General features: G+C 39.6%; 1 protein-coding gene across 2 annotated transcripts in view; it reads right to left on the bottom strand.

The window, feature by feature from the left end:
- Nucleotides 1-958: 958 nt before the first annotated feature.
- The window catches only part of Itgam (integrin subunit alpha M), a 45890-nt gene continuing 26041 nt past the window's right edge, over nucleotides 959-20807 (bottom strand). For both annotated transcript variants that reach the window (XM_027948437.2, XM_027948438.2), the window contains exons 15-30: nucleotides 9966-10096; nucleotides 9721-9884; nucleotides 7951-8105; nucleotides 7727-7858; nucleotides 7323-7396; nucleotides 6920-7061; nucleotides 6700-6822; nucleotides 5840-5919; nucleotides 4925-5008; nucleotides 4534-4609; nucleotides 3689-3796; nucleotides 3434-3517; nucleotides 3177-3290; nucleotides 2990-3091; nucleotides 2632-2742; nucleotides 959-2193 (exon numbers count right to left, since the gene is read on the bottom strand). In XM_027948437.2, the coding sequence (XP_027804238.2) occupies nucleotides 2122-2193; nucleotides 2632-2742; nucleotides 2990-3091; nucleotides 3177-3290; nucleotides 3434-3517; nucleotides 3689-3796; nucleotides 4534-4609; nucleotides 4925-5008; nucleotides 5840-5919; nucleotides 6700-6822; nucleotides 6920-7061; nucleotides 7323-7396; nucleotides 7727-7858; nucleotides 7951-8105; nucleotides 9721-9884; nucleotides 9966-10096 (1752 nt within the window). In that variant the 3' untranslated portion in view covers nucleotides 959-2121. The remainder of the gene's footprint in view (nucleotides 2194-2631; nucleotides 2743-2989; nucleotides 3092-3176; nucleotides 3291-3433; nucleotides 3518-3688; nucleotides 3797-4533; nucleotides 4610-4924; nucleotides 5009-5839; nucleotides 5920-6699; nucleotides 6823-6919; nucleotides 7062-7322; nucleotides 7397-7726; nucleotides 7859-7950; nucleotides 8106-9720; nucleotides 9885-9965; nucleotides 10097-20807) is intronic.

Below are 20807 nucleotides of genomic sequence, written 5' to 3'. Positions count from 1 at the left end.
TATATATATATATATATATATATATATATATATATATATATATATCAGTATAAAAATGTGGAGTACAAGGCTAACATGGTAGTTCTTCAAAGTCAATATTCAGGTTCCTTCTGTCTCTGGCATTCTCTGGTGTTGCCCTCATCTGCAAGGTCCAAAAGTGGCACACCATGATGTTTACTCTTCATCCCTTGGAAAGATGGTAATGCCACAGAGAGCTGAGATTAAATGCCAGCTTCATTCTCTTCTTATCAGTGTGACCTCAGGCCATTGGTATGATCTAAGCCTTGTGAGTGAAATTCAGATGAATAGCCAGTGGTAGCCCCTTAACAGAGCACCAGTATTAGAGAGGATATATGTTAAAGCCAGGGGAATGGTTACTGCAGTCACAGAAGTGTAGGAGATGGCAAGTGGGCTTCTGACAGAGAAGGGAGGTCCCCTGGAAATAGTTATCAAAACTTCACCTGCACTTGATAGCCAGTGCTGCTGGTACCCCCACTCATATCCCCATGGGATTGCAAGGAGCTGTATTCTTCTCTCAGACTTCAACTGGCAGCACTTACATCTCTTTCTCTGGCCATCAGAGTCTACTCTGCCCACATTCAGGGCAAACCAGAAGTGCCACAGGATTGACACCCTGTCCCCACCAAGAGTGACCCTCAGCCAATAACTATTGGTGTTCTCTACCCACTGCTCCCTTGGCTGGGATAATGCTCACACACAAGTTCTTCATTGTCTCACAGAACTTTCCACTGGAATTAAGCTCCAGGGGTTCATATCTTTGTTGACAATAACACCATTAACATCTGCCTTCCCTTTCCCAGCTTACTTCCCCACCTAAGGCTATTTCATGGAAACACTTCTTAAATTAACTTCTGTCACTCAAATTCTTGTCTTGGATTTGTTTTGGGGAAACTCAAACTTCTAGGAATGTATTCTATAAATTATCCTTACACATATGTGAAAATGGCGCATCCAATTTATTAATTCAGCATTGCTGATAATAGTGAGAAGTTAGAAATAAAATATCCAAAGGAGACTGGTTCACTACATTATTACACAATCACACAATAGAACATTCTGCAGCTGTATAAAAGAATGAAAAAGTAATTTATCTTGGCATGAAACAATCTGAGTTATTAATGGAAAAGTAAGATACAGAACAGTACAAAGTATGCTACCATTTGTGTAAAAGGAAAAAAAGGCTTGTATGTATGTGTGTTTGTGTGTGCGTTTGCACATGCCTAGAATTTTGAAGATATATAACCCTGACTGCCCCCCAAGGAGGGAAGAGAGACTTTTCACCATTCACTCTTGAATGTCTTTCAATTTTTGTAATGATGGACAGGCTTATCAATTCAAAACGAAAAGTAACTTTGAAATAATAAACGAATAAATAAAGGGAGGGTTATCATTCCTCGTTGGACATCTTTATTGGGCCCACTGACTCTAGTATGGAATGGATTTGGACAGAATCCTGCCAGCTCACAAGCTCCTGGTTCCTTCCACGGCTTCTCTGTGTACTTTAAGTTCTGGCTTCACAGGCTCCAGGGGTCTGCTCATTTGCCCACACAGGAAAGTCACTTCCTTTGTCAAAGGGTGGAGCTCCTGCTGCATTTCCCTTTATTTTCGCCCACAAGGGCTGCTGCCATCACCTTTCTCAGAAGAAGGCACAACAGCATCTTTACCCCCACACAAGGAAGCCCAGCCAATTACCTTATTATTTTTTATTATTATTATTATTAAATAATAATAATAAGGTAATTGTCTGGGCTTATAAATATTATTTAGTTGTAGTTGGACACATACCTTTATTTCATTTATTTTTATGTGGTGCTGAGGATCAAATCCAGGGCCTCACATGTGCTAGGAAAGTGCTCTACCGTTGAGCCATAACCCCAGGTCCCCCAGCCAATTACCTTCTGACCAAGAGGTGCTGAAAACACCTGAATCATATACACAATTTATGCATACACACAAATGGAAGCCCAAGCAGGTCTTCATGAGACATAAATATACCAGTTTCCTAAAGGTCATGTCTGTTCAGCACCCTAGGGACTTGCATGTTAGTCTGACTCAAGTCCTGCTTGCTGTCAAAGAGACCATGCATTGGAGAAGGAGCTGTTATTGGGGTGGTGCCTCTTGGGGGCCAGTTTCATTCATCATGTCCTTGTACTGTCGCTTGAAGAAGCCAAGCTGTTGGGGCAGAGACAGAGGTGTAAGGACCACAGAAGCCAGTGGAAAGGCAAGGGTCATGCAAAACAAGAGTGGGGACAAAAGGATAAAGAACAGTACAAAATAATGGGGCAGAGAGTAGAAGGGAACTGGGGAAATGAGGCAGGAAAGGAAATCCCATCAATGTTGGAACCAGGAAAGAAATATAAAATAAAATAGGAGAATTACTCCCTCTATGACAGTCCTTCAGTACCAGGGGCCATTCTAGTTGCTCTACATATATTAACCCAATTTCCTTCACAAAATGGGTATTGATAACTGTTTTACAGCTGAAGAAACTGAGGCACAGAGAGGCCCTAATCTGCCCAAGATCACATAGCTAGCAGCAGTACTAGGAGTCAAACCTCTGCACACAAAGGGATGGGAGGAGGGTTAGGAAGAGGGCCAACCAGGGGATACCTTGTACAGTCCAGCAGTGATGAGGGCCAGGAGCACCAGACCCCCAATGGAGCTACCCACAATGAGTGGCACAGGGTTGTGAATTTCATATGGTTCCACTTTGGTCTCTGTCTGGGGAAGGAAGAGGAGAAAAGAGGTGCATCAGAGCAGACAGATGCCAAATTTCTGGAGGTTTCCCCAATCAGACCTGTACTCCCCCTGAACCCAAAGGCTGTTCCCTCCCCATCTCTCCCAGTATCCCAGCCCTCACTCTTGAGTCCCCACCTGTTTCTTTTTCTCCCTCCCTGACCAGAAATGATCTTGATAAACCCAGTTTCCTCTCCTCCCTCCAACAGTCCTCTGTGTCTGAGCCAGTTACCTGGGACCTCACAAACATCCCCTGTCCAGGGAGTAGAGCAAACATGGAATCGTTAAACAAGATCTCTGCTGTGCTCACAAGCAGGAGGTGGTTATGTGAAGTCTGTGGAAAAGAGCAGAGCAATAGCCAGGTCTGGGGTCCTGAAGTATCACATTTGTGCCCTACAAAGTCTCAGGATCCCACATACCTTGATATACCAGTCAAATGAGAGGTTGCCTTTGAGGACAACGTTGAAGTCTTCCTGGATGCCAAAGAATGGGATTTCACACTGGATTATCTGACAGACAGCAATGGAGCAGTTCTAGGGGGGAAAAGGAGAAGAGAGAAATGGATAAGGATGCTGATGCAGGATCATCATTGGTGCTCAGCCCTCAGTCAAGAGACCATATTGAGCTCCAATGAGGGGACCACCAAGGGTCTACATGTATTCCTGAGGCTACTCACCACCACTGGGGTCTTCTTAAGTACAGCCTGGAAGTCAGAGTGGGTAGGGAGTCTCTTATCAGTATGGCAAGCACTTGAGACATTCTGAGGAAAGAAAGACACCATGAGAAGAGAAAGGAATGGGAGGATGAGACAGCCTGGATCCAGGAGAGGGTCAGAAAGCCTCCAAAGTCCAGTGCAGGAAACAAATTTTAGGAAAGATCAAGACTATGGAGGGAGGAACCAGACCCACTTCTCAGGCCCAGCCAGACTCACCTGGGAGAAGATGACCTCAAGGTGGTCCCAGACTGTCACATGGTTCAGCTGGACAGGGACCCAGAAGGTCACATTGATTGGGAGGCTCCTCTGGCCCAGGTTGTTGAACTACACCAGGGGAAGAATGAGAGATCAGGCTTCTGGACTTGTACTCCACCAACTCTTGGACTCAGCCTCCCTGTTTCCTAGAGCCCAGTACACCTAAATAAGGCCCAAGTGTCCTTTCCCTTTCTGGGAGGGAGAGAATAGCCATTAAACACACACTTGAGAGCCAGACAGGCATGTCCTAAATCCTGGCTAGTCTACTTATTAGTTGAGAGGCATTGGACAGGGTTTGTTTTTTTTTTTGTTTTGTATTGTTATTTTGGTATCAGGGATTGAACTCAGGAGCACTCAATCACTGAACCACATCCCTAGCCCTATTTTGTATTTTTCATTTAGAGACAGGGTCTCACTAAGATGCTTAGTGCCTTGCTTTTGCTGAGGCTGGCTTTGAACTCATGATCCTCTTGCCTCAGCCTCCTGAGCCGCTGGGATTACAGGCATGTACCACTGCGCCTGGCACTTGGACAGGTTTTGTTAACCTCTCTGAGCCCCAGTTTCTTCATCTGTAAACTGAGGGTAGCAACAGTGCCTCAGAGAGTCTTTATGAAGATAAAATGAGTTCATCATGTAGGTATGTGTGCACATACCGATATATATGCTTGTGTGTGTGCAGAGTGAGATCTTCCTTGGAGCTGTGTCTGGCACACACATTTCCCATCTCCATCATTGTTTATATATTTTCTTCACATAAATTTCCCTCCCCAACATCCTCTTAGGACCCAGACATTCCCTGTGCTCACCTGATATTGATGCTGTATAACATGACTAGTCTTCTCTGAGGCCGTGAAGTTGAGATATTTGGTAGAAACCTCAGTACTAAAGGAAGAAAGAAAGAACAGGAAGTGACAGAAATGAGGGGTGCCCTGGAAGGGGCTCACAGGCTAAGTGTGTAAGGAGTAAGCAGGCACATAGATAATGCAGCCCTGAGAATGCAAGAGCAGGGCGATGCATGTCAGAGACACGGTGGGTGCCAGTTAGGCCACTCACACAGAAGCAACATGTGCACACATACACACCATACATGCACACACACACACACACACACACACAAACACAAGCACAGATTCATGAACACAATTGGCTGTGTCCAGCCAATGGAGAAGGCTCAGCTAGGTCGCTGGGGGCCTGCACCTGGTGACTACTGTGATGACAGCATATTTCACAGGCAGCTGCAGTTGGAACTCTGTTTTGTTGGTCCTGGGCATATTGTTCTCACTGAAGGGAAAGAGAGAGCTTAGTCAGCACTTAAGAACTGAGAATCAGCCTTTTCTTCTCCTTCTCCTTTATCTCCTAACTCCAGTCAGTCACCAAGTCCTATTATCTCTGCATCCTAAACCTGACTATTTTCTAACTCCCTTCTGCCCCTACATAGCCCAGGCCCGTGGCTAAAACAGACTTCTAACTAGACCTCTGAATTTAAAACTGTTTCCAATCCAATTCCCAGCCCTGCTGAAAAGTGACCTTTCTAACATGCAAATATAATCATGTCACTCTGATAAGTTAAACTGCAAATTCCCTTAAACCACTTATGGAACATTTTGTGACATGGCCATAACCAGTGCCTTAAGTCTATATCATGTGCTCAGGCCATTCTCAAACACATCTTGATCTTTCCAGGCTTTAGGCTTTGCCTGGTAGGTGCTTCTTTCTGTCTGTCTTTCTGCCCACCTTCAGTTCCTGTCTTTAAGTGATTGACTCACAGACAAAATATATTTTCTTCAGGAATCTTCTCTGAACACCAAGCTCCCAAGAACACTGGACATCCCCCATCTAGTCATTCATTTCATACTGTATTATGATTGCCAGTTTTCTTGTCTATCTGTGCCACATAACCTCTGTGTCTATAACCTCTGTGAGGACAGGAACCACAGTTGTCCTATCTGCCACTGTCCCACAAGCCTTCAACACAACTGTGAGTGCACAGTAAGTATTTGTTGAATGAACAAATGATCTAAATGGAGAATCAGGAAAGGGGAAAGGTTCACTATGGACAAGGGGCTGGGGCCTCAAAGGAGAGGGTACGTAGGAGAGGCAGGGACAGCGCACCTGGTCACATTAGCCTTGAGGAGTAGCTGGTTTCCAAGGAAAGCATCAGGCTCCACATTAAATGTGACATTAAAGGTGACCTGGAAGTAGAGAAAGGAGACACAGTGATAAGAATGGGAGAGAAGAAACAACACAAATATCTATCAACTGTTGAATGAATAAATAAAATGTGATCCACCCATACAATGGAAATACTATTCAGCAATAAAAGGAAATGAAGTACTGATAGGTGAATGATTCTTGAACATACAATGTTAATTCAAATAAATTGATTCCAAAGAATCACATGCTGTATGTTTCCATTTCGATGAAATATCCAGGATAAGCAAATCTATAGAGATAAGTAAATCAGCGGGTGGAAAGCTGATAACAAGGTCTCTAAATCTGATCATGACAATGGATGCACAACTCTGCATATACTGAAAGCCACTGTACTGTCTACTTTAAATGGATGAGTTTATAGTATGTGAATTATATCTCAGCAAAGCCGTTTGATGTCAGGCGCAATGGCACATGCCTGCAATTCCCAGCAGTTCAGGAGGATGAGGTAGGGGGATGACGAGTTCAAAGCCAGCCTCAGCAACAGCACAGCACTAAGCAATTCAGTGAGACCCTGTCTCTAAATAAAATTCCAAAAAAGGGCTGGGGATGCGGCTCAGTCATTGAGTGCCCCTGAGTTTAATCGCCAATAGCAAAACAAAAGCTGTTTTGCAAAAAAAGAATCTTCAATTTTTAAGATGAGAAGAAGGAGGAGGAAAAAGGAGAGGGGATAAGGAAGAGAAGGAGGAAGAAGAGGAGGAGGAGGAGAATTCCAGATGAAGACAATGGATAAAAGGAGAGGAAGAGCTGGTAGCTCAGACCTCTGAGTTGCCTGGGAAAATGGGGTGGTTTATGATGCAGCTGGTGCTCTTCAAAGCCACAGGCCCTTCAGTGGAAGAACCAGAGTCACAGGACAGACGCCAGTATCGCTGTGAGTGCTGGTTCTGGAAGGCAAAGGAGGCAGAAAGGGGTATTAATAACCAGCAGCCATGAAGATGGGGAAAGCAAAGGTCAGATTGGGCCTAAGAAGGACCTGGCTACCTGGGCTGCTGACACCTTCCGAAAGAACAAGCCAGATGGGTGGTAGAAGGTGACCTGAGTCCCATAGGAATCCTCACCCTCATTTCTCACAGTCAAAGTCACAATGAAGTCCTGGGGATCACCCACCACCAAGGTGTCCAGGCTGTAGGGACAACAAAACATGCCAGGAGGTTCTTGAGGGCTTCCCTGTGGGAAGGCTGTTTGAGTGGAAAGGGAGTGCAGCACTTAGAGACATTTCAGACAGAGTAGCCACTAGGGACCTTGCAGCACACAGAGCTCCAATAGAGCTAGCTGTTCTCCGAAGGCTCCCTTAGGAGCCAGGAGAAGAACAGGGTTCTACATCATGAACAGGGTTCTACATCATGCACAGGTTCAAAGGAGGCAATGAGGAAAAGAAACTCACTTCATGAAACTGAATGTGAGGCTTAGGTCATCCTGGCAAATGTTGTCATCACCACAATTCTTCTCAAAGGGAAACTGTAAAAAAAAAAAAATAGAAGAGAATAAAATGAAAGGAAAGAAAATAATGAAGTGAAACAATTAAACAAAATGTTGAAATAAAATTATGTAAAATAAGTTTCAACATAAGACCCCACAATAAATGTGACATTAAAGGTGACCTGGAGGTAGAGGAAGGAGACACAGTGATAAGAATAGGAGAGAAGAAACACCACCAATGTCCATCAAGTGATGAATGAATAAATAAAATGTGATCCACCCATATAACAGAAATATTAGTCAGAAATAAAATGAAATGAAATACTGATGTTTTCCATGACCCTGTAGAGCCCCAACTCAAGGACTCACCAAGGCTGTGAACAGTCTCTGAGCATCCACAGCCAGAACTGGCCGAAGGTTTCCAAAAGAGGATGAGGGCATCCCCACCAGAGTGTAGTTGAGGCGCAGGGCAATGGGGCTCACTGAGTCCTCCACACAAACCTGAGAGATAGTGGGGATTTGGGAATCTGCCCTCCTCAGCTTCCCAAGACCACCCATTCTCAGCCCAGGGATCTGGCCACTCTCCTGCTCACCGGTAATGATAGCTTCAGGGTCTCACATTTCTGCCTCAGGCCAAAGGTCTGTGTCTGTCTGCGTGTGCTGTTCTTTGTCTCAACAAAAATGGCACGGGAGCGTGGGCGGCCAGGGTCCAGAGCCAGGTCATAAGTGATAATGCTCTGGATTTCTCCTGAAGGAATAGAGCAGCATAGTGGTGAGGAGCCTGGGCTATAGATCAGGCAGAGAGGAGTCTGAGGCCCAGCTCCTCTGCTCCCCAGCTGTGTGACTTGGTCCATGTTATCTGACCTCTTTTGAGTCTCAGTTCCTTATTTTCAAAGTCAGGATAATAATCATACCTTTCCAATGGTAAAAAATGAAATAAAATTGTGACCATAAAGTAATTGCTCAAAAAAAGGTAGCTATTCTATTATATATTAGAAAATTGATTGTATTTTTCTGGCTTCATTCAAGATTTTTTGTTCTCTTTGTCTTTTGTAATCAGCAATATGACTATAATGTACTTTGGTATGGCTTCCTTTATATTTATCCTGCTTTGATTATTTTTAAAGAATCTTAATCTTTCAAGATTCTTAACACTGTTAGTTTATTGCTTCTTCTGATTATCCCCTACACTCTTTTTCTCTCTCTCTCCGTTCCTTCCTCCCTCCCTCTCTCCTTCCCTCTGTCTCTAATTACATTGTTAGATTTTTCACCATATCCTATATGTCTCTTACAATTTTGTCTGTATTTATCATCCTTTTCTCTTTGTGTGTTAATCTGAATACTTTGAATTAACTTATCTCTAGTTCAATAATTCTGTGTTCTGCTTCTAAGCTGCTATTAAATCTTTTGAATTCTTAATTTCAGTCATTGAATAGTTCAGTGTCAAAATTTCAGTTTGATTCTATCTTATGAATTCCAGGTCTTTCCTGAAGTTTCCCATCCTTTCCTTTTTCTCTTGAATATATTACTTGTAGGGGGATTTTATTTTTTGTTTCTGTCTGATCACTCTGATTTCTAAATCACCCATGAGTCTATTTCTATTACCTATTATTTCCCTTGGTTACTGTTCATTGTCTTAATGGAAAGACCAAGGTATTTACCAAGGCCCCTCTTAAATCTGACTCCTCAGCACTGGGAAGGTATTTAATTCTCTGCTCAGCTCTTTAGGTTTTCAGCTGCTATTTTCTACTAGATTGCCTGGAGTATTGTCCTGGACACTTGTGGCTTATGAGTCAGCCAATGACTTAAGAGAAATTTCTGTGTAGATTTTGGGGTGCCTTTTACATAACTCCTTATTCTCCAAAACTTTTCTTTCAATTTCAATCCATGTTGACTGCCCCAATCTCTGTTTATTATCTCCTCAAGCCAGTAAGACTGCTGCTAGAAAGATGATTTTTTTTTTCTCCTCCTCTCACTTCTTTCAAGTACTGTCATTACTCTTCCCCGACCAGAGGCACAATTCTATTCTTTGAGAATAATGACAAGGGGAGATTTCAGGTCACCAATGAGTTGCTACATCAATTCTATTTCATCAAATGAGTTCTCTCACAGTTTAAGAAAAATGAACCTAATCTGTTCACAGGAATGGGGCCCTTAGTTCTCTGGAGAATGAAGAGTGTAAGGGGGTTATACATGTTCGCTTCTCTGGTGAGTTTTGCTGGGCTTCTCACCCGGCTTGGAAAAGTCTATCAGAGCCCATCATAACTTTCCTCTGGATTACTAGAGGCTGGGCAGACTGAAATGAGCCACCTATCTATGCCCCTAGTCATTTAATCTCTTGAGACCTACCCACCAAGCCTCACCGTCGTTTAGCCGATCCCGTGTGCTCTTGCGGACAAGGAGGCAGACTCTGACCTCCCCAGCAGCCTTGCTTGTCACCACCTGTTCATGACACTCAAATACATCCCTTGCTACTTCCTTGGGTGTGAACTCCATGGTCACCACAACTCTTAGCACTGGCTGGGATCTACAGGGACACCAAAGGACCATCAGAAAACTTCATACAGCAAGGAAACTTCTTCAAGAGTAGAGTGCACCAAATTCTCACCTGAGCAGCAGTATGTGTCCCTGGGCCCCTACAGCCAGGTCCGCCAATCCATCCATTGTGAGGTCCTGACCGCCACTCAGTGACTGACCAAAATACTGGAGCTGGGGGGAAAGCTGGGAGCCTGTAATCCGCTGCGGGTAAAAAAATAGATGAGAAAGGGAGGAGGAAGGTACAAGTAGAGATTCTCCAGGCTGTACTTAACTCTCATCCCCCACACATTTTCAGGGAATTAGGGCAATTCAAACTTATCAAGGAATTATTTACCTTTAAACCACAACCTCAAGATGATACCCAAAATTCCCATTAATTACCTGGGCTTTCTAGAGAAAACAAGAAGTTTTATAGGAAAGAAGCAAAAGTATATTTTGCGCCCCTTTGAATCTCACTTACATGGTCAGAATAATGCAAACACTGAATATTAATCTAATCAAAATTATCATATAATTGCAAGGAGGGAAGAGGGTAGAGAATGTGTTCAGGTGTGGCAAGAGGGAAACCAAAAGAGAACACAATCTTCACTTTTCATACTAGGAAATCTATGTTAAAACAAAAATCAAGAAATAGGAAACATTTTTGGAGTGGGGGGTATGATAATTGATCTCAGGGACACTCGACCACTGAGCAACATCCATCCCCAGCCCCTATTTTGTATTTTATTCAGAGACAGGGTCTCACTAAGTTGCTTAGCGTCTTACTAAATCACTGAGGCTGGCTTTGAACTCGAAATAATCCTGCCTCAGCCTCCTGAGCTACTGGGATACAGGAGTGTGCCACCACGCCCAGCTAGGAAACTGTTCTTTATGCATTCATGCATAGATGACTCCATATCTTAGCTATTGTAAATAGTATTGCAATTAACGTGAGAATGCAGGTATCTTGTCAATAAAATGATTTCATTTCCTTTGGATATATATACAGTAGTGAGGTCAATGGATTATATGGTAATTCTATGTCTAACTTTTTGAGGAAACTCTATACCATTTTCCAGAGTGAATATACTAATTTACATTCCCATAAACAGTAGATGAGAGTTGCCTTTTATTGACATCCTCACCAGTATTTGTTTTTATTTTTTTATAGTAGCCATTCTAACTGGGGGTTAATGCTATCTCATTATGGTTTTAATTTGCATTTCCCTTATGATTAGTGATATTTAATACTTTTCATATATCAATCATTTGTAGGTCTTATTTTGAAAAATATCTCTTTAAGCTCATTTGTTCATTTTTAATGTGCAATGGAATATTAGTCATCCATAAAAAGAATGAAATCCTATTGTTTGTGGCAATGTGGATCAAACAAGGAGGATCCTGTGTTAAGTAAAACAATCCAGGCCCAGAAAGACAAATACTTCATGCTCTCATTCATTTGACGAAGCTAAAAAAAAAAAAATGATTGCATAGAAAAGAGTGGAATAGTGGTCACTAGAAACTGAGAAAGAATGGGGAAAGGGAAAGAGACAGAGGTTAGGTAGTGGCTACCAAAATACAGTTAGATAGAAGGAATTAGTTTTGGTATTCTATAGCATAGTGGAGTAATTATAGTCTACAATAATTTATGATAAACTTCAAAATAACAAGAAGAGTCTGAAGGTTCCCGACACATAGAATTGATCAAGTTGGAGGAGACAGAAATGCTAATTGCTCTGATTTGATTATTACACATTGTATACAGAAATGCTAATTGCTCTGATTTGATTATTACACATTGTGTACAGAAATGCTAATTGCTCTGATTTGATTATTACACATTGTATACATGTATCAAATTATTGTACCATACCTCATAAATATGTGCAAATATTTTGAGTCTATTAATTTAAACGTGTTTAAAAAGAAGTAGGAAAAATTATGTTATTTAGACATATAGAAAATAATTGGAAAGGGGCTGGGGTTGTAGCTCAGTGTAGAGTGCACACCTGGCAAGTGTGAGGCACTGGGTTTGATCCTCAGCACCACATAAAATAAATTAAAGTAAGGGTATTGTGTCCATCTACAACTAAAAAAAAAATTTTTAAAGAAAATAATTGGAGGAACTGAAATAGGTGTCTTCAGAGGGGAATACAGCAGAAATCATAATGTGTATGGAAACTGGTTTTTGTGATAAGCCTATTTTTACTTTTCAATCTGTTTACAAGAATAATATTTTAAAAACTAAACAATAAACTTTTTAAATTTTTTAATGATTTTATTATGTACTTAATGCCAGTGAATTGTGCACTTAAAATGATTAAGATAGTAAATATTATGTCATATTTTACCACATTTTTTAAGTGATTTTTGTCAGGGCTGGGAATGTATGTAGCTCATTGATAAAGCATGGGCTTACCAAGTGCAAAGGCAGAGGTTGATTCCCAGCACCACAAAAGAAAAAAACTGATTTTTTTCAGCTGCAAAGAAGGATGAGGAAACATAAGATGCTAGAAATTTTTGACATATTAATCTAGGTGGTGGTTACTTGGGTTTACTAATATACAAAAAGTCATCTTCAAGATTTGTGTGTTTAGTGTATAGTTTATACCTCACATTTTTTTGAGAACTATATATACTATTCTGTTGGGAGGATGCTTTGTTTTGAACTGATGTATAAAAAGGCAGTTTGGAGATCCACAGCATGTTTGCTTGTCTGAACACTGACCATTTCCAATTTCAATCACTAGGGAAAAAGAAGTAAAAAATTTAAATAGAAGAATAACAAAATAGTAGAACTCTTTTTGGTTTTGCTCTTAATCCAAAAGTGTGTGTGTGTGTGTGTGTGTGTGTGCACGCACAGGCATTTAAAGTACCCTCCTCTCAACAAATGTGGAATGCTTTCTCTGATATAAGGAGGCTGACTCAGTGGGGTAGGGAGAGGGAACATGGAAGGAATAGATGAATTCTAGATAGGGCAGAGGGGTAGGAGGGAAAGGAAGAGGGCAGGGGATTAGCAAGGATGGTGGAATGTGATAGACATTATCATCCAAAGTACATATATGAAGACACAAATTGGTGTCAACATACTTTATATACAACCATAGATATGAAAAAATGTGCTGTATACATGTAATAAGAATTGTAATGCATTCCACTGTCATTTTTTTAAATCAATTAAAAAAATAAGGTACCCTCCTCTAAGCCTCGTTTTCTTTGGAAGGGTGTTATGGAGAGTACAGTGAGGGAACTAGCGCTTTCACTGTTTATTTTAGAATTATATATTTGCATGACAAGCATATAAATCTTTTATACTAAAAATTTTTAAAAACCAAAACCTTCAAATCCTATTTATGTAGAGAAACAACAGGCACCAATGAAAAGAAGCATTATTGCCAGATTCAGTGGCACAGGCCTGTGATCCCAGCTACCCAGGAGGCTGAGGCAGGAGGATCACAAGTTTGAGGCCACCCTGGGCAACTTAGCAAGACACTATCTCAAAATAAAATAAAAAAGGGCTGGGTGTATAGCTCAGAGACAGAATGTCTGCCTAGCATGTGCAAGGTCCTGGGTTCAATCTCCAGTACTATAACAAAGTAAAAACAAAAAAAGAAGGAAGAAGGAAGGAAAAAAAATGTTTAAATATTGTACAATTGTGGAAAGAGGCTTCTCCATGCAGTGAGAAGTTAGTAAGGCAATGGTTCTCATCCCTGGCTGCACCTAACAAGCTTATAAAATATACTTGGGCCTATGTAGTGTATTATTCCATAGTGTATTAATCCATTCATATGAAGTTATAAAATTGGTAAAACTAATCTATGTTAGAAAATAATCAGAACCTTGGTTGTTCCTGGGAAAAGAGGGGAGGGGTTCTGTTAATAGATGGTAGAAGGGAGGGTGATCGTTATCAAAGAACAATATGTGCATGAATGGAAATATCACAATGAAACCCATAAACTTGTACAATTAATATGTGTTAATAATTATAATTTTAAATTTTCCATGAAGAAAGAAAAAGAACTTTTCCATAAAGAGAGAAATAGAACTTTCTCTTTTGGGTTAGTAATAATATTTTGTATCATGATAAGAGTTTGTCAAAATTCACTGAATAAAGATTTGTTCATTTCCTGTCTGAAAGTTTCATTTTTAAAATAACTGTGAACAAACGTTTAATTTTAATTAATAATATACATGCTGAAGCACTTGGAGTCAAAGTAGACTGAGTTCCAATGCAACAAAAAATAAGGTCAGTGACACCAACAACATGGTGGAATAGGAGTTCTTCAACTTCACCATTCCCACCACAGAAATCCAATCAGCAACTCTTCACAGGCAAGAATACTGTCATGAATACTCCAGAACTCAGGAATGAGGCTGAGACACCCCCACTGAACCAGAGAACTCTGAAAAGTCACAACTGAAAACTGAAAAGATAAGAGGAATGGTTCTCTTTGACCACCCCAAGCCACACAGAGAATTCCCAGAGGCCCAAAGTTTCTACAGTGGTAAAAGTGTTGAAGATAGGTATTCAGATTTCCCACCATTCTGGGACCCTTCTATAGAAGGCTCATCCTAAGGGAAACAGAAACAAAGAATGTGGGTGGGCTCATAGCAGCCAGTATGCAGATCTCTACCTTCTGGCCAACTGAGAGGCCACACTAGAAAAACTAGCCAGCAGCCTTGTACTGCAAAACACACAGTCCACAGGTCTTCTACACTTCAACCCCTGGCCAGCTTCCTCACACAGCCTGAGCGCTCTCATCAAGTCTTCCCCAGACTAGGAAGTAACTGCAGGTTGGTGATTACCAGCAGAGGGAGCATCTGGCCTTGCCAACCCCAGGCTGGGCAATATGTATTCTACTAAACCTCATTCTCTGCTTTAAGCCTACCCTAGGCCAGGAGGCAAGCCCAAGTCCACATATATCTGTGGAGCAAGACTGTGGCTCTGCCCATCTCATACAGATGAACAGCAATTCCAGAGACTTCACCTAATCCTAGAGACACCATGGGTCCCTGCCTGACTACAAATACTTCTATAGTGTATCAATCCATTTATATTAATCCAAACAATCCAATTGCCCAGTCCAGGAAGACAATCTTTATTCTGCCTGATCAGAAATTATCACAGAGCTCAGGCAGCAACCCCATCTGCTGCAGAGTCTAGCCAGTGGTCTCTCCAGATCCCGGAGCATAGACATCTAATCTCAGAGCACAGGAAGTAACTGAACACAACTAGAGAATCCAAAAACGACAAAGAACCTAGAAATTAATACACATATTTACAATCAGTTGGTTTTGGCAAACAATGCAAAAGAATGAAATTAGAACCTTATCTGACATACATGAAAAAATCAACTCAATGTATTAAAGATTTAAACATAAGATATAGAACTACTAGAAGAAAACATGGGGGAAAGCACCACATTAGTCTGGGCCATGATTTTTTTAAATATGCTCCCAAAAGCACAGGCAACAAAAGCACTAATAGACAGATGGGATTTTAAACCAAAAGCATTCTGCCTAGCACAGGACACAATCAACAGAGTGAAAAGACAACCTGCAGGATGGGAGAAATTATTTTCAAACCAACATCTGGTAAGGGGTTAATATCCAAAATATATAAGGAATTCAAACAACTTGATAGCAAGAAAACAAATAACTCAATTTTTTAAATAAAAAAGAATGTATATTAAAAAATGCCAACAGGTATATGGAGGGAACTGCTCAATGTAAATAATCCTCAGGGGGAGGAAATTTTAAAAACACAAAGAAATATCATTTCACTCCAGATAGAATGGCTATTACCAAAAAGACAAAAAATAATAATGGTAAGGATGCACAAAAAAAAAAGAAAACCCTTACACACTATTAGTGGGAATTTAAATTAATGCAATTATTATGGGAAAATAGAATGAAAGTTCCTTAAAACACTAAAAATAGAATCACCATATGATCCGGCAACCCCCTGTGTACATATCTAGAGGAAATGAAGTCAGAATGACAAAAAACTATCTATGTTCTCATGTTCTTTGCAACACCATTTAAAAATTGGCAAAAGGACCTTCCTCATCTCTTTTATGTTGCTATAACAAAATACCCAAGGCTGATAAATTATACAAAAAATAGGTTTATTTGGTTTACAGATTTGGAGATTTAAGAGCACGATGCCAGCATCTGCCTGGCTCTGGTGAGGGCCTTCTGGCTACATCAAAACATGGCAAGTTGGCCTCATGAGAGGAGCCAATGGGAGAGGGAGAGATCGCATGATGAGTCAGGAAGCAAAAGAAAAAGCCAAGGAAACCAATTGCACTTTATAACACTCCATTATTACAGGAACTAATCCACTTTTCCAGACAAGCATTAATCCTTCCTGAGGATGGTGATGCCCCCATGAACTAATTATCTTCCACTAGGCCCCACCTCTTAAAGTTTCTACCACCTCAACACTGCTACACTGGAGATCAACTTTCCAGCACATAACTCACTGTGGAACACAGTCAGATGGTCTCCAAACCATAGCAGACCTAAATAGACATTCTTCAAAGAAGGTATGAGGGGCTGGGTCTGTAGCTTAGTGGTAGAACACTTGCCTATCATGTATGAGGCACTGGATTCAATTCTCTGCACCACATATAAATAAATAAATAAATATCCATCAACAACTAAAAAAGTATTTTAAAAAAAGAACAATTAGAGGACAGAAAAAAATTAAAAACAAGGTATATGAAAAAATGCCAACGGATATATGAGGGGAACTGCTCAATGTAAATAATCCTCAGGGGAAAAAAATTTAAAAACACAAAGAAATATCATTTCACTCCAGATAGAATGGCTATTATCAAAAAGACAAAAAATAATAATGGTAAAGATGAAAAAAAAAAAAGGAAACCCTTACGCACTATTAATGGGATTTTAAATTAATGCAACTATTATGGGAAAATAGTATGAAAGTTCCTCAGGACACTAAAAATAGAATCACCATATGATCCGGCGACACCGTATACATATCTAGAGGAAATGAAGTCAGTAGGACAAAGAACTATCTATGTTCTCGTGTTCTTTGCAATACCATTCACAATATCCAAGATAAGCAACCACGAGTACATCAACTGATGTATGACAAAGAAAATGTAAAGTAATTACACACTATTCAGCTATTAAAAAGAAGAAAATCCTTCACTTGTGATTAAAAAACTTTTTAAACAAGGTGAAAAAACAACCTTTGCACTGAGAGAAAGTATTTGCAAACTATACATCTAATACAGTATTAATATCCAAAGCATGAAAGGAAAGCAAACAACTCAATAGCAAGAACACAACCCAATTAAAAATTGAGCAAAGGACTTGAACAGATATTTCCCAAAAGATAACATACAAATGCCCAGAAGTACATGAAAAAAAATATTCAACTTCATTAATCATCAGGGAAATGAAAATCAAAACCACAATCAGATTATTATTACCTCACTTCTGTTGGAATTACTATTATTGAAATGACAGAAAGTAGCAAGTGTTCGCAAGGAGGTGGAAAAAGTAGAACCCTAGCAGAACTCTTGGTGGCCACGTAAATTACTGTAGCCATTATGGAGAACAGTATGAAGTTTCCTCAAAAAATTAAAAATACAACTATTAGATGATCCAGCAATCCCACTTATGGTGTGTATCCAGAGGAAACCAGTCTGGTGAAGAGATATCTGTACTCCCATAGGCACTACAGCGTCACTCAGAATAGCCACCATATAGAATCAATCTAAGTGTCTATGGACAGATGAACAGATAATGAAAATATTGATTATATAGACCTATATACTATTCAGCCTTTAGAATGAAGGAAATTCTATCATTTGCAACAACATGGATAGACCTGGAGGACATTATTTTAAGTGAAATAGGCCATGCACAGAAAAACAAACACTGTACAATCTCACTTAATGTGAAATCTACAAAAAAGCTGAACTTATGTGAATGAAGCATAGAATAGGGATTGCCAGAAGCTTGGGGAAGGAGACCTGGGGAATGGGGAGATGCTATTCACAGGGTACAATAATAAATAGTGTATTGTATATTTCAAACTACAAGAATAATGGGTTTTAAATGTTCTTATGCTTAAAAAGTAAGTGTTTGCAGTGATAAGGATGTTAATTCATTTGACATAATCATTGTACAATGTATACATAGAGATACAGATATCAAGTTGTATCCTATAAATATGTGACAATTAAAAATAAAACTTAAATTAAAAAATCCACTGTGCTTCTACACACTAATAATGTGATATCAAAAAGAAATATGAAAAATAATACCTTTTATTTTTTCTTATTTATATACATGGAGGGTAACTGGGAATGAAACCCAGGAGTGCCCTGTGCTACATTTCCAGCACCCCCACCTTTTTTTTTTTTTTTAAACAGGATCTCACTAGGTTGCTTAGGGCCTTGCTAAGTTGCCTAGGCTGGCCTTAAATTTGTGATCCTCCTGCCTCAGCTTCCCAAATCACTGGGATTACATGTATACACCACCATACCTGGTTAACAATTCTTTTTATAATAGCATGGAAAAATAATTTAGGAATAAAGCTAAATATAACTAAGGAATTGAAGGTCTCATACACCAAAAACTACAAAACATTGCTAACAAAATTTAAAAGACAAAATCAGAATGGAAAGACATTCCGTTTTAAATTGGAAGGCTTAATACTGTTAAAGTATCAATACTATCCAAAGTAATCCTCAGAGTCAATGCAATCCCTATCAAAATCCCAATGGTGTTTTTTACAAATAAAAGAAAAAAAAACTAAAATCTATGGTCTTTGGACCACAAATAACCTAATCAGTTTTAAGAAAGAAGAACAAAACTAGAGGTTTTACACTTCTTAATTTAAAACTATATTACAGAGCTGGTCACAGGAGCGCACACCAATAATAGAAACTCAGTAAGCTGAGAAAGTTAGCAAGACCCTGTCTCAAAAAATAAAAAAGGCTGAAGATGTCCTCAGTGGTAGGGCACCCTTGGGTTCCATCTCCAGCACTTCAAGAGGTAAAAACTATATTACAAAGCTATAGTAATTAAAATAGCATGGTACTGGTATAAAGACAGAAATAGAGACCAATGGAACACAATATAAAGCCCAGAAATAAACCCTTGCATATAGGGTAAACTGATCTTCCAAAAGAACACAAAAAATACAGAATAGGGAAAAGATAGCCTCGCTAACAGATGGTGTTGGAAAAACTGCCTATTTACTTGCAAAAGAATGCAATCGGAGCCAGAAGCGGTGGAGCACACCTTTAATCCCAGTGACTCAGGAGACTGCAGCAGGCGGATCACAAGTTCAAAGCCAGCCTCAGCAACAGCAAGGAGCTGAGCAATTCAGTGAGATCCTGTCTCTAAATAAAATACAGAAAAGGACTGGGGATATGGTTCAGTGGTCAGGTATCCTTGAGTTCACTCCCTAGTACCAAAAAAAAAAAAAAAAAGAATGCAATTGGACCCTCATCTTATACCATGCACAAAAAAAAAAAAAACTCAAAATGGATTAAAGACAAACATAAGACCTGAAAATGTAAAATTCCTACAAGAAAACAGGGGAAAGATTCTTGACATTTGTCTAGGTAGCAATTTCATTGGATATAACAAGAAAAAGCACAAGCAATAAAAATAAAAATAATTAAATGAGACTATCAAACTAAAATTTCTACATAGCAAAGAAAACAACAGAATGAAAAGGTGGAGAAAATATGTGCAAACCATTTATCTGATCATGAGTTAATCCCCAAAATATATAAAGATCTACTACAACTCAATAGCAAAAAAGACTACTAATAATATAAATTTTAAAAATAGAATTATCATATGATTTAGTAATCTCATTTTTGGATATTTATCCAAAAGTATTGAAATAAGGACCTTAAAGAGATACTGGTAACTATATCCACATTCATTGCATTACTATTCACAAGAGCCAAGAAGTAGGAACAATCTAAATGCCCATTGAAAGATGATGAATTACCAAAAAAAAAAAAAAAAAAAAAAAAACGTGGTAATACATACACAAATATAATTCAGCCTTTAAAAAGAAGGACATTCTGTCATTTGTGACAATAGCAGTGAAACTAGTAGACATTATTCTAAGTGAAATAAGCTATACACAAGAGGACAAATAATTCCATTTATATAAGTTATCTAAAATACACAACATCATAAAAGCAAAGACTAGAATAGTGGTTTCCAGAGATAGTGGGTGGGGAGGGGAAATAGAGAACTGCTAATCAATGAGTACAAAATTCTGGTTATACCAGATGAATAAGCTCTAGAGATCTGGGGTACAACATTATGCCAATGGATCACAATACTACACTGTAGATTTAAAATCTGTAAAGAGGGTATATCCTATGTTAAGCCTTCTAGCCACAACAATTTTCTAAAGAAAGAAAAATGTGAAGTTGAAAAAGAGTTAAAGAGCAGATACCAGAAGATCAGATGGCCTTAGCTAGCTACAGTGGCATTTGTAAGGTGGAGCAAGACTGTGAGGGTCCCTCCAGACAGTAAGCCCCATGTGATACAAAACAAAAAACTATCCTAGAGGGAACAATAGTAGGGGCCCAGATTTAGGGTGAACAATCATCAGGATGGGTTACTTAATTTCAAGATCCAGTGTAAATAAAAATACAGTGTTCAGAAATTATTAATAATTCCAGTGTATATTAATAGCAGAGTATTAAACCAAACACAGGGCCCTTTGGAAAGAAGCCCACCAAACAGTGCTAAAAATGGGATGGATTTGGGAAACCCAGGACCCTTGGTCACCCTGCCAGGACCGAGATTCAGAAGGCATGAATCCCTACATCCCAATATTTCCAGATTGCTATTTACTATTTCTGGGCCTGGATGTCCTTATCTGTAAACTTAAGAGTGAGGACATACCCAATCACCT

Source organism: Marmota flaviventris, chromosome 19 (assembly GCF_047511675.1).
Source record: "Marmota flaviventris isolate mMarFla1 chromosome 19, mMarFla1.hap1, whole genome shotgun sequence".
Lineage (NCBI taxonomy): Eukaryota > Metazoa > Chordata > Mammalia > Rodentia > Sciuridae > Marmota > Marmota flaviventris.
Note: the sequence above shows the minus strand (reverse complement) of the source record. Positions and strands in the feature narration are given on the sequence as shown.